At 54.6% G+C, this 13,930-nt stretch overlaps 1 protein-coding gene across 1 annotated transcript in view; it reads left to right on the top strand.

Annotated features, from left to right (window-relative positions):
• Positions 1-13,930, top strand: part of LOC133357648 (phospholipid-transporting ATPase IA-like) — a gene marked incomplete at its 3' end in the record, with an annotated part of 80,486 nt that overhangs the window by 39,148 nt on the left and 27,408 nt on the right. The window contains 5 exon segments of the mRNA XM_061575719.1: positions 177-267; positions 6,216-6,315; positions 8,792-8,890; positions 12,747-12,792; positions 13,558-13,598. Of these exon segments, the coding sequence (XP_061431703.1) occupies positions 177-267; positions 6,216-6,315; positions 8,792-8,890; positions 12,747-12,792; positions 13,558-13,598 (377 nt within the window).

The raw sequence follows: 13,930 nt of genomic DNA on the forward strand, positions 1-13,930 counted from the left end.
GGGGGATCTTTGGCTTTGTGTGCTGGAGAGACAAAGGCAGCCGGGCGTGGTGCTGGCCAACTACCCCGTCGTGTGCTGTGCCAACCTCTGTAGATGCTCGCTAACAGCACTTACCCCAATAGTCTGTTTGATGCTCTGCTAAGAGGGACCTTTTTGTCTTTGTGTGTTCTGCCTAGGTTCAGCAATGGCCTCCCAAGTCAATAAGGATCTCCGGGTGATCGCAATCAACGCCACTCAGTCAGAAAAATTCCGCGATAACCACGTCAGGTGAGTGCGGCATCCCAGTCGACCGCTCAGAGCAGTTGTGTCACGCGGGCTGCTTGACCATGCTTCACCGCGCCGATCGGTGCCACTCGCCACCGATGTTGGCCGGGGATCGTTGTCGGCGGTGTGCCATGCGGTGTGCCATGCGGTGTGCCATGCGTGTGCCATGCGGTGTGCCATGCGTGTGTCATACGTGTGCCATGCGTGTGCCATGCGTGTGCCATGCGTATGCCATGCGTGTGCCATGCGTGTGCCATGCGTATGCCATGCGTATGCCATGCGTGTGCGGTACAGTATAATGTGCATACATGTGGAGTGCAGTGCGGCGTGCATACGCTGTGGGTAAGCCCTGCAACAGCTATAAGATCCGATCCGTTTTCACTCTCCAACGAGGTCCGTGAGATCTTCGGATTGCCATCTGCCAAGGACTCCGAGGTCAAGGCTCTGTGCTTGTTGCGTCTGTCTTGAGAATCCACCTCTGTAGACCGGCCTTCACCCCTGCCCAGTCCTGGCCGTGTACCCTGCAGGTTATGTTTGTCTCCTGCTTTGCATGTACGGTGGTGGGCGTATTGGTGGGATCTACGGATGAAATGCGTAACTTTACCGATGGACATCATAATCACTGTTATTAATTACCAGGTCCTCGCATGCACGCGATTTGATACGCACGTTATTGGCGATCCATTCTTTGATTTCAACCAACCACCACGGGCCCACAATGGAAAAAGGCAACCAATCAAACATTATGTAATGTCGCGCCCTTCACAAGAAAAATGGTCACAGAGCGCTTCACAGATGGCCACGTTAAAACATACGTAACGTTACATCGGTATACACACAAGTTAAACTTAATACAAACAAAATAACATCAACCCACTCCCTGAGCGAGTAAACAAGCCCCATAAATCGACCATCAAATCGTGGTGTCAAGCTGACAGACATCAAATGTTGGAATGCTCCATCCTGGACGGCCCCGTGGACTTAGTCGAGCTGCGATGGGGTGTTCACCAGGTGCCTCACTTCCTTGTCGCACGCTAAGCTCCGGAGTTACCCAAACAGTCACGGCGGCACCAGGCGGCCCCGGAGACCGGAGCCTTGAGACTTCTCCTGGTGACCCAGGGTATGGCACCTCGATGCCCACGGGAAGGGAGTTTCGCAATGTTTGCGTGATAGCCAACACGGCGGCGTGTCGCCTAGTATCGGCGACAAGTCGCGATTATTGCAGCTCACTACTCTACGGGACGTCTCGAAACAAAAACATTAGCAAGCTGCAGTGTGCACACAACTGTGCAGTGTGCACACAACTGTGGCGCGTGTTGTGACGGGTGCTGCAAGATCCGACCGTGCCGAGCTGCCTTGACTTCTAGCTGCTGAATGGACACATTGTCAGGCCGCGCTCGCTGCACACAAAGTGCTTGCCACAAATGAGCCACGGTACCTCGCTGATCTCTTGAAGGCGCATGAACCTTCATCACGCGAACTCCGGTCATCCTCGAATCGGCTTTTGGCTAGAAATCTAACAAAGACGGTCACTGCATCGGGCGCTTTCAGATGCGTTTTGGCAGCCATCTGGATTGCTTTTCCAATATTAGGAAACCACTGAGCTATGCACTTTTAAATGATCTAGATTGACAACTCATTGCTTTAGAACTGGCTTTTGTATTTAGTTTTCATCCTTCCCCAGCACCTCTGATTAGCACGGTTGACTATGTATGGTGCAAAAGAAGTTCAACGTCGATATGATCCACCAACCCTCGCTGCTGCCTCTACAGCGCTGGAGTACGGCAGGACACGTGCAGCAGCAGCAGCAACGTAGCGGCCGCCTCCGCCACCACCGCCACCACCGCCACCACAACCGCCACCACCACCACCGCCCGATCGTAGGCCGCGGGGTTTGACGCGGTGCCAGTTTGCCGGCACCTGTCGCAAACATAGAACAGATGGCGAGTGGCGGCACGAGGCTCGCTGATAACACGATAACGCGATAACATTGCTGCAGATGCCACGAACGTTGCCCCCCAACCCCCCCTCGGAATATTCGGGCCACACGTCGTCCCGCACTTACAGACCGCCCTGCGTTGCGCGTTTCGGCGTCACCGTACAAACCTCCCGAACGTGAAAATGAATTACTCGCAAATTACTAATCCATAATAAGTTTTATTTTGGGTTAGGTCACGTAAATATCTATGTGTGTCATTAAACCCACCCCACGACCCGACACAGCCAGTCGGTAAGGTTTGTCACGTAAACAGAACGTGCCAATTAGTTACTAGTTCAGCACACCGGCTGTGTGTTGGAGACTAAACCCACTACAACGTTTACAATTCAAATACCGTGACGTTTCACCAGTAATTACAACAACAACCAGCTTCATCAGGCGACAGCCCGAGTTGATAAAATTATGCTCATCTGTGAAACATCGTGCCTTTTGTGACAGCCTTGCGCTCTAAAAATTCTACAAATGCCACCAAAGAACACTCAGTGATGATTCTTCGTTATTGCCGATGCCGAACAGCGATTGTCAATTACGCATCGTCCTTGGGATGAGGCGATCTGGCTTCGTCACCAATGTCACAGAGTGAGAATCCCTCCTGATGTTGAGCCAACGCTGTCGCTGCGGTGAGCGCACTGCACTCGCGATCCCGAGGTCGCTGGTTCGATTCCGTCTATCCCGACGCGGCTGATGGGACACCAGGGCAAGTTGGCCAAGTCACAGTGACTAAGAAATGTTACTGCCTCACCTGGTATGCAGGAGGTCGTTCCCGACTCTGACGCCTGCTGTCTATTTGGAGTTTGCGTGTTCTCCCCCGTGGTCATGTGGATTTTTCTCCAGGTTGTCCGGTTTTTTACTAGAAACATACATTTACAGTATTTGGCTGCTATCAATTTCTACATGATAAGCCACTTCGTTGAGCGATCATTTGTGGCCAGGTTAAAAATAATTTTGAGTTTAAGTTCTCCCCCGCCTACTTATGTCCACCCAGCAGCGCACGCAGGCGCTTGGTGTGGTGGGGTAAAGTGTGGGTACGCCCACCTTGAAGATGTAGGAAAACACATCCTCTCTCTATGGGTCCCTCTGGTGAAGGTCCTTCTGCAACAGTGGTTTGAGGGAGCATTTGCAGGGGCTGCACCTTTACACTTTATTCACGGCAGGCGTTAACGTTTATGGGGTGGACAACACTGAAGCTCTGCTCAAAGACAGGGGTCCCCCGTGTAGCGTTAACTGGCTGTTGGGGCAAGTGCTGTTGGCGAGCAGCACCTATGAAGGCCGGCACGGTGCATGATGGGGTGGGTGGCCAGGACCACGGCCTGCCGCCTTTGTCTCCCAGTGGTGATGTTTACACACCACTCCAGATACTCATTTGAGGCTGAGTCCACCTAGGGGAGGCCCACGACCGGTTCAGATAATCGTCACTGGTGCTGGCCGTGAACGGGAATCGAACACACGCACACGCATGCAAACAAACACGCTTACAAATACATACACGCACGTACGCATGCACAAACACATGCACGCACACATGGACGCACACACGCACGCACACACGCACGCACACACGCACGCACACACCCGGGCAATGAACCCATTAGTTATGCCGCCACCCCGTGCGCACCCTCAGCCTAGAGCCCCTCCGTGGCATTTCCAGGCAGTTTTCCCATCCCGAGCCGTGAGCAGGCCAAGCGTGCTCCGCTGCCAAGGCGCGACGGGAACGTCGCTTAGCGCCCTGGGCATGACACAAAAATAATAATGAAGCAACACAGTCGCTTTGTGAGTTTCACAAATCCGCCAACCCTCTCCTCCATGGCTATGGATCAGTGGCGTGCGGCACCACGACCACCGCCGCCACCAACGCCACCGCTACCACCGCCACCACCGCCACCACCGCCACTGCGCAGCGTCAGGTAACCTCACGGGGGAAAGCCAGAAAAAAGTCGACAAAGCGCGTCAACTTTTCTACGAGCGTCGTAAAAAGCGAGCCCTTGGCCCGTGCACTCCCCCCATATCTGTGCCTCATGCATATTTCAGGGTAAGTGCTGATAGCCTGGAAGAGCCTCGCAAATTATTATCGTGATCTGTTTTATCCTTGGCCATGTCAGCCCGAAGGCGGTCGGCTTGAGCGGGAGTGGGGCTGCCACGTTGGCACTCGATTTGAAAGCCTCGTGACGTTCGATTTATTTATTTTTTGCCATCCGTGAATTATTGATGGCGCTCCGACAAACCCCGGGACCCTCGCGAAGATTAATCAAGGTCGAGAGTGCGAGGGGCGGCGAAGACGACGCGGCTCCCGAGTTACGCGGACGGCGAAGGGCCGGCCCCCGCACGAAGCAACCGCACGAAGCAACCGCGGGAAGCAACCGCAGAAAACAACCGCGCGTTAATGCCGAGTTCTCGACCGTTGGCAACGATCATCGTTCCGAGCGGTGTCTCCTGCTCCAGCCCAGTCGCTTTCACCTGTTGTCTCGTGCGCGCGTCCTTCCTCTTTGCGTCTCCCAACCCTGAATCCACGATGACTGCCACAGGACTAACGTCGTGACGACCGTTGGCGTTTCACTTGGCATGGCGCCTGTGCCGGCCGCGAGCATTAGAAACGCAGTGTTTGATATACACGACGAGCTCCGAGGCCTCGCATTCCGTGGTCGTTCTCCGGAACCGGGTGGTGGTACCCCGTGAGCATCGCCCGATGAGGGGCGTTCGCCCGAGCTCCCAGAGGTGGAGTCAAGCGTGGTGGTTGGTTGGCTGTCGATTCTGCAACGGTTGTGGGATCTGGCGGAAGGAAGGAAGGATCGCGAGGCGTCGTGGCATCTGATGATGCAGCCGATCGCCTCTGTGAAGGCACTTTTCTTCAACCGAGACGTCCTTCCATGCGGTGGCGCGGGGTCCCGAGCGTGGACGCCGAGAGGGCATTGGGGGGGCCGCATGGAGTGGCTGCCCCTGCCACCTGACCCTCCCTCGACTCACAATCCCTCACTTTTCCACTCCGCACCCGAGCGTGGTGCAGCGGAGGCTGTCAAGAACAGACATTTATTTCTGGCATGTTCTTAAGATCCCTCTCCGAGACCGGAATTTTTTTAATGATCACAATTGCATCCACAATGTATTTTTTACGCATACAAATTTAAGAGAACCTGCGTTTAAAATTATTGTACAACCCTTATAAAATAGATACTCCCTACCTATATAATGATTCATGTCCTGTGAAGAAGAACCATTGCCTGAAACGTTGCCTGTTATGTTTCTTAATCAGAATCTGTATTTTTACTGGAGGAATCCAATGAGCTATAAAGCTCTCTTTCACAGATGCCCAGTAGGGGCACGGGGGGGGGATAAGAACACCACAACAATACACACAGCACACAAACACGATAGGAGTGAAGAGTGCGAGGAAGGTTAACCGCACGCATTGTGATCAACCATTAGTGGTGTTGGGTTTTTTGTTCACCTGAATTATTCGTGGAGCCTCGTGACGTACAACTGCAACAGGAGAATGTTGACGGTAGCTTTACTAACTCGCTATTTTCTTGCAGCTGCCTCGAAATAAAAATAGGTGGGTGGGATGCCGGGGGTGGCCCTGTTTACAAAGCCGGTGGCCAAAGTTAAACATTTACACTTGCAGATCGGTGTGACCAGTGCACACAGATCGGAGCGCGGGCGACGGAAAATGCCGTCATTGACGCCCTCTGTGTTTAACCGGATCGGCGACGGCGCCCTGAAGCACAAACGCCCTCTCGATGGCTCGCCGCGGGGCCCCGCGCGGTCACCGCGTAAACGTCGCACTCGTGGCGAGCGCCATTTAGCTAAAGGTTGCGGAAATAAGAAGCGCGTGGGAAGTGTGGGAGAAGCACTGGGGATGTGTGGGGGAAGCGCGGAGGAAGCATGGGGGAAGGGGAGTGTTCCACCCAGATAACCGACGCGTCTCCATCCCCGTGTCTCTCTCTCCCCCACCCCCCAGCACCGCCAAGTACAACGTGGTGACGTTCCTGCCACGGTTCCTGTTCGAGCAATTCAGGAAAGCTGCCAATGCCTTCTTTCTACTCATTGCCTTACTGCAAGTAAGGCATACCTGTCGCCCTCACCCCCCCACCCCCGTGTTTCTATCGAGTTGTTAAATTGACTTGTGTCCCCGAATTGTGACGGATCATGGGAAGGTCGTGGGGTCGCTGAATGTTTAGTTCCTGCCAGGAGTTTTATGTTTGAGCTCTTGTACACCGGAGCAATGGAGGAGTGGCGCCGCGGGGTCTCCCGGACCCGTCCCTCCTGTTGTCACCACGGCGGGCGTGCAGGTCAAACATCTCATTGGAGACCCAAACATCGCACATCCTGGCTTTGACGTTCCTCCTCGTCAAAGACATCAGTGGTGGCACCATCAACCGCATCAGAACATCAACAGCAGGCACATCTCCTTCATGAATGTCCAGTGTCCTCCTCGGTGTGCGTGCGTGTGGGGCGCACACACTCAGTCGGAGACGAGGTAGTTGCAGGAGGCACCATCTCTCTCTCTTTTTATTTCCCGTTACACCAACTCCGGCCTCCTCTGTCTCGACCACGCTGCCGTACAGCCCTGCCTAGGCACAACCCTGACCGCGGTGCACCGACGGCGTCGGCCGAGACAGACAACCACTGTCCGGCCGCGCAATTATTGGGCGAAGGCGGCGAAGACGACGGCGGCGGCGACGACGAGACGGGTCCACTCCCAGAACCGGCCGCCCGGAGCTCTCCGCTGCTTTTATTCTACTCGGCGTGGCTCGGCTCCGCCCTGGCCACACCTCCGTGACCCTTACCCCAGTTCCTCAGTGCGCTCACTGTCCACCGCAGTTGCCGCTGCTGGACAGCAGTCGGCGCTGTGTCACTACACAATGTAAAATGAAAGAGGAGCCACAGTAGTGTGATCGTGGCCATGCAATTCAAACGATGGACCATAGATTAAAACCCCTAGAGATAGGGATACACAGAGACCCATTGAGTTACATGGAGACACAGACACTCATAGCGATAGACTCGAGAGATGAAAACAAACTCAGAGATACTCATACCGACAAATGCTCAAAGGGGTACAGAGTCATTAAGTCACATAGAGAAACATACAAAGGCATAGAGATACATAGCGACCCATAGAGATACATAGCGACCCATAGAGATACATAGCGACCCATCGGATATACATTGACACAGAGGCTCGGGGATACAAAGAGACTCGTAGATATACATTACAGACAAGCAATCCACACTATGGCCTTATTTGGTAAAATAAAAATAGTTTTACGTTTAGTTTATACTTAACCACTGTAAGTACGTATGTTGAACTTCTTTCGCACCATAGTAGCCAACTTTGCTAATAGGAGGTGCGTGGGAAGGGCACCAAACTAAACAGAAAAAGCAGTATTACATAAATTAGTTTTGAATCTAGATTTAAAGTGCATAAGCTCCACTGGCTTCCTAATAGATCCATGGCTTCCTAATAATGTCGTCAGCACTCCTTCAATGGAGGTGGAACAACAAAACGAACGAACTCTCTCCTGAAGCCCTCCCTCTGGTCGTGGTCAGCAGCACACCTCGACGCTGGAACCGAGCTGCTGAGCCACACTGCTGCTGCTGCTGCCGCCGCCACTGTTGCCGAGTAGAAGTCGTGGTGGGGGTAGTTCTAACATGATAGCCCTCTGTGTGCAAATCCCCCGTTGGGCACCCTAAAATATTCACGTGATGCCCACACGTGCTGAACATGCACAGTACGACGGGTGGGGGGGGGGGTGCAATTATTTTATTTAACTGGCGCTGGCGATGAGAGAGGTGGGATCGGTGGTGGCGAGGTGCGAGGGTTGCCCCACAGCTCTTGGTTGAACAAAATAACCCCACTGAGTTTACTCCCCAAGTGCCCGCTCGCCCGCCGCTCCTCATAGCCCCCGCCTGCCCTCTCGATCCCGCCCGCTCCTCAGAGCGCACGCTTCTTGGCACGCCCAATCCTCATAGCGCACGCCTGCCCACCCGCTGCTTGTAGCGCCTGCCCACTCTCTCGTAGCGCCCGCTCCTCGTGGCGCCCGTTCCACTGCCTTTTGTCAGCTTTTTTGTTTTGGTCTCTGTAGTTTATAGGGCGGGGCCTGAAAGCGCCGCACCTGCCATCACCCAGACGAGCCGCTATTGCCTCCGGCCTCCTCCTCCCTCTCTCCGTCCCCCTCGTCGTCGTCGTCTTTCCGTTTCCGTGGGTGGCTATTCTTTTCCAGGCCGAGCCGGATTAACGATCGACATTGATCGTGCCGCCCCGTTGTGGCCGTGGAGGTGTAAATAAATAAACGGATGAGACTCTGCACGGCTGACAAAAGCAACAATGCCACGGCACTTCAGCAAACCCGCCGGCCCAGGCACGTTGAGGGGGGGGCGGGTGGTTGCGTGCGGTTGGAGCCTGGCGGCCTGTCCCGATTGCCACCCCGGTTAACGCCATGGTGGGTTCTGTACTCGGCGTGCGATATCGCGCGCCCCTCTGCTCGCCAGTATTTTGCGTGTCCCGACATGTCCGCGTCTCTCGCCCCTCAGCAAATCCCGGATGTGTCTCCCACGGGACGCTACACCACCCTGGTGCCTCTCATCTTCATCCTCACACTCGCCGCCATCAAAGAACTCATCGAGGATTATGTGAGTCCCCTGGGCGTGGACGCAACCACTGGCGGGCGCGCTCATTGTTCTGATGAGACGCGGAAAGTGGAATCTGTTCCGTTATTTGTCTGCTTTGTTCCTTGTCGTCACCGTGTTGCCCACCCACAATTCTACACTGTGATTACCGCAACCACCCACTCAGCCACCCAGCCATCCACTCACCTACTCACTCATCCACTCAGCCATCCACCCACTCATCCACTCAGCCACCCACCCACTCAGCCACCCACCCACTCAGCCACCTACCCACTCAGCCATTCACCCACTCATCCACTCACCCACCTACCCACTCAGCCACCCACCCACCCAGCCACTGAACCTCTCAGCCACTCGGCCACCAACCTACCCACCCAGCCACTCAGTCACTCAGCCATTCAGCCACACAGCGACCCACCCACTCAGGCACCCAGCCACCCACCCACCCAATTGTCAAAATTCTCAAAATATTTGTCGCTTTTCAACATTCCTGCGGTTTTGCTGAAAATCGAAATCACTTGGCATATTTCCCCATGTGACAACATGACTGGGCTGAGGCCACCCAGTTTAATCACAAACCGGTCTGTGCTAGTTAATGGGGCTTCATGTAAGTCTGCGAGTCTCTGTGCGAGTATGGGTCTCTGTGTAGGTCGATCAGTGTCTATACAATTCTGTGGGTCTCTGTGTAAGTCTACGAGTCTCTCTGTGAGTTTGAGTCTCTGGGTCTCGATGTATTTGTGACTGGGCTGGGACAGACTGTGCCACAAGACCCCCCAGACGAACGTCATTGTGGAAACGCATCGCGGCGCTCGCCACGATGTCCGGCGTTTCGCTAACGTGCCGATTTGGCACGGAATCGACAGCGGCGGCGGTCGTGGTGGCGGCACCACGGCTTTAGTGGTGGCGGCACCACGGCTTTGGTGCCGCGGGCCGACCGGTGATTGTACGTTGCGTGTAACGAGGGCATGTGACCCCTGCAGCCACTGGAGGCGCTGCGATGTTAAAATAAATAAAAAATGTAGATTAAAAAGCGATTGTTGATTTAACAAATTTTGAGGCACCTGCGTTCAGAAGCACAGCAAGTAGATTGCTCGTCAGGGCGTGTCAATGTTTCAACGTCGTTTAGGCGCACGCTGCACGGAATGTGCCCCTTGGGGACTCAGCTACACACCACTCACTGTGACTCAGCTACACTCACTGTGACTCAGCTACACTCACTGTGGTCTCAGCTACACTCACTGTGACTCAGCTACACTCACTGTGACTCAGCTACACACCACTCACTGTGACTCAGTTACACTCACTGTGACTCAGCTACACTCACTGTGGTCTCAGCTACACTCACTGTGGTCTCAGCTACACTCACTGTGGTCTCAGCTACACTCACTGTGACTCAGCTACACTCACTGTGGTCTCAGCTACACTCACTGTGACTCAGCTACACTCACTGTGACTCAGCTACACACCACTCACTGTGACTCAGTTACACTCACTGTGACTCAGCTACACTCACTGTGGTCTCAGCTACACTCACTGTGGTCTCAGCTACACTCACTGTGGTCTCAGCTACACTCACTGTGACTCAGCTACACTCACTGTGACTCAGCTACACTCACTGTGACTCAGCTACACTCACTGTGGTCTCAGCTACACTCACTGTGGACTCAGCTACACTCACTGTGACTCAGCTACACACCACTCACTGTGACTCAGCTACACTCACTGTGACTCAGCTACACTCACTGTGGTCTCAGCTACACTCACTGTGACTCAGCTACACTCACTATGACTCAGCTACACTCACTGTGGTCTCAGCTACACTCACTGTGGTCTCAGCTACACTCACTGTGACTCAGCTACACACCACTCACTGTGACTCAGCTACACTGACTGTGTCTCAGCTACACTCATTGTGACTCAGCTACACACCACTCACTATGGTCTCAGCTGGTTTCATCATCAGATTGGTTTCATCTTCATCACTACGTTAATGAAGGGCCTCCGGCTCCACTGCACTGCCTCTGTCCGTGGCCTCCTCTCATTCGCTCCGTGAGAGTCACTGGCGCGTCGGCCGCGCCGCCTCGTCCCTCCTGCGACGTTGCTGTTTGTAAGCGGCGTCTACAGCTGCTGCGCCACTCGTTCCGTTTCTCCCGTCTCGCGGCGCCTGTCCCGTGGGGGGCACGCCGAGGCATTTCGCGTAAATCGGGAACAATAGCTCGGCCCGCGCGCGGCCCGCTCTCTGGCGAGCGTTAAATTTTAATTCTGATCCGCTAATTGCCCCGCGCCTGCTCTTTGTGCGACGGCGATAATGACGCGCCGGGCCGCCACGTGCGGCGTGCGGCGTCGAGGCTAATCTCCGGGCGCTATCCGGCACCTGCGAGCCCGGGACAAAAGAGGCTGCGGGCGGCGCCGGAAAGGCCCGGTCGTTACGGCAACCCTCCCCACGCCGCAACGCGCCGTTGTCACGGGACCCGTTTTTATTTTGTGTTGCCGAGCCCGATTGGTGGGGTTTGTGGGTGAGAGTCGAGGGGGGGGGGGTGATGGAGGGTAAGAAGATTGAGAGAAATAAATAACCGTTGTAGAGTTTATTTTTTATTATTACCTTGTACTTTGCCTGGAGCCAGCGATCGTTCGTGGCAGGCGTATGTGTTCCCATTCTCGCCGTGTAAATCACGACGCGTTGCTCACTGTATTTCCCTCGGCTCTTGTCACGTCGGGACAGTGCGCATTGGTTCGGAGCGCCGAGCCAGCGACGCTGAGGCCCTGAGTTGGCATCCGAGTCTCGACTGCCCGTGATTAAATGGGGTTTTCGTGGAACAACTTCACGTTACATTTGATACTTTTTATTCACTTAATGTGGCAACATTTCAGCTTTCAGAATGAAAAATATTGGTTTTGGATCTGTGTGATGAACCATTTCTCTGAAAAAGACGAATGAGCAGACGAAACGGCCCTTCACATATAATTCGTGTCGCCACGTAACACAATATACACGTAATTCTCGCACAACCGATCAGCCGCATGGCCTTCTGGGAGCGCATCATTTCAGCAGCATTGTTTCTAGACAAGCACAACTCTGGACTGGTTTCGTCATACAGTGTCTCATGAGCACGATGAGGCTTACTTGAATCGATGCCGGTGATGAACTCGGAGATGTTTCTCTGCAGCTGGGCGTGTGGGAAAGCATTGGGTCCAGCTCGTGTTTCGCTTGAAAGCATCTCAGAAGCAGTGCTCTGACATCTGCTTCTGTGGGCCGTTCTCGAACGCACAGGGTGATGATGCACTGCCGTGGGAGAGTTCCACAATGAACGCTAAGTCTCGTGATGCTGATCGTGTCATTGAAATAAAACTTGGGAGAAAATTAGAACTTGCCCTGTTCTCTGGCTGGGTGGCACAGTCACAGTGCCCGGGCAGCACCCACGGCTAGCCGAAGCGACGGGCACTGGGGGAGAGATGCGGCCGAGTGGCAGCCAACAGAGGGAAAGCGCCCCCAAGAGACGTCTACCGCGGAAACGGAGCGACGACGTCGGCTCGTGTGCCCGCGCTGGGCGGATTGTGGCATTGCGGATTCGTCCGTCAAAGGGCGGCGACTTAGTGGGGGAGGCCTTCATCCAGCAGTGTATTGATCAAAGCTGCCGATGACGATCAGGGAGATCTGCGAGCAGCCCTGCCGAGGTGGATTTTGATGACGATAAAGACGACGATGACGACGATGATGTTTGTGTTGCGTGTGCATGAGGTGGAGCGAACGCGAAGAGCGATTGCGGTGTGGGGGGGGAGGGACAGCAGTGGATAGACCATGGCTCGAGATGATGAGGGAGCTGCCGATGACCTCGTGCATCTTGTTTGTGTTCAACAGAAGCGACACTCGGCTGACAGCACGGTGAACAGGAAAAGGACTCTGGGTAAGGCCACACAGTTGTACCACGTGGACACCAGATCAACAGTTTTCCAAATTTGATCTCAATTGTGCTCTCGGTGAGAATCGCTCGGAAAATCTCTCCGAGCGGTGCAGCGCTCCTTTGTGTCGGAGAAGGATGCGGATATCACAGAGCTACCTCCGAGATCCCATCCAGTGACCTTTCCGGTCCGTACGTGGCAGAGAGCGGTGCTGTCCCACTCGCTCGTTCGTCGCACGACAGTCAAAACGATTATATATTTACATTAACCCTTCCCCGTTCCGGGGCGTACTGCGAGTCGCAGGGTGGGGGGTGTCCCCCGTTCACCGCTGAATCCCGGCACGCGCAAGCGGCTCGGCGTTCATTTGACTGTGAGAGGCGTAGCGGCAGCGCTGCTGTTTTAAAGACGTTGTTACTCACCGCGGAGAATCACGGCGACGTGATCGCCGCACTCTCCGATAGCCGGCGGCAATCTCTGCCGCACGCCTCGGTACCGATAAAGTTATTCTATTTTAGTTATTATTCCCGTTTCGTTGTGATCATGTGCACACACGCGCGTCATCAACGGAATTCGGAAGGGAAGCTGATGGTGTGCGCACGCACGCCATCAAACGCACGCACGCCATCAAACACCACACGCACGCCATCAAACACCACACGCACGCCATCAAACGCACGCACGCTATCAAAAGCCACACGCAAGCCATCTTCCTCCGTACCATGCGTAGCCAACGGTGCTAATCGAAGCTGCCTTTGCCGTCCTCCTCACAGTGCTGAAGAACGGAAGCTGGGAGAGCATCCACTGGAAAGAGGTGGCCGCCTCACCTCACCTCACCTCACTCACCTCACCTCACTCACCACACTCACCTCACTCACCTCACCTCACTCACCTCACTCACCCCACTCACGTCACTCACCCCACTCACCTCATCTCACTCACCACACTCACCCCACTCACCTCACTCACCTCACCCCACTCACCTCACTCACCTCACCTCACTCACCTCACTCACCCCACTCACCTCACTCACCTTACCTCATTCACCTCACCACTCACCTCACTCACCTCACTCACCTCACCTCACTCATCTCACTCACCTCACCTCACCACTCACCTCACTCACCACACTCACCTCACTCACCT

This window comes from Lethenteron reissneri, chromosome 59 (genome assembly GCF_015708825.2).
Source record: "Lethenteron reissneri isolate LAM-NWPU_2019-01 chromosome 59, ASM1570882v1, whole genome shotgun sequence".
Classification (NCBI taxonomy): Eukaryota; Metazoa; Chordata; class Hyperoartia; order Petromyzontiformes; family Petromyzontidae; genus Lethenteron; species Lethenteron reissneri.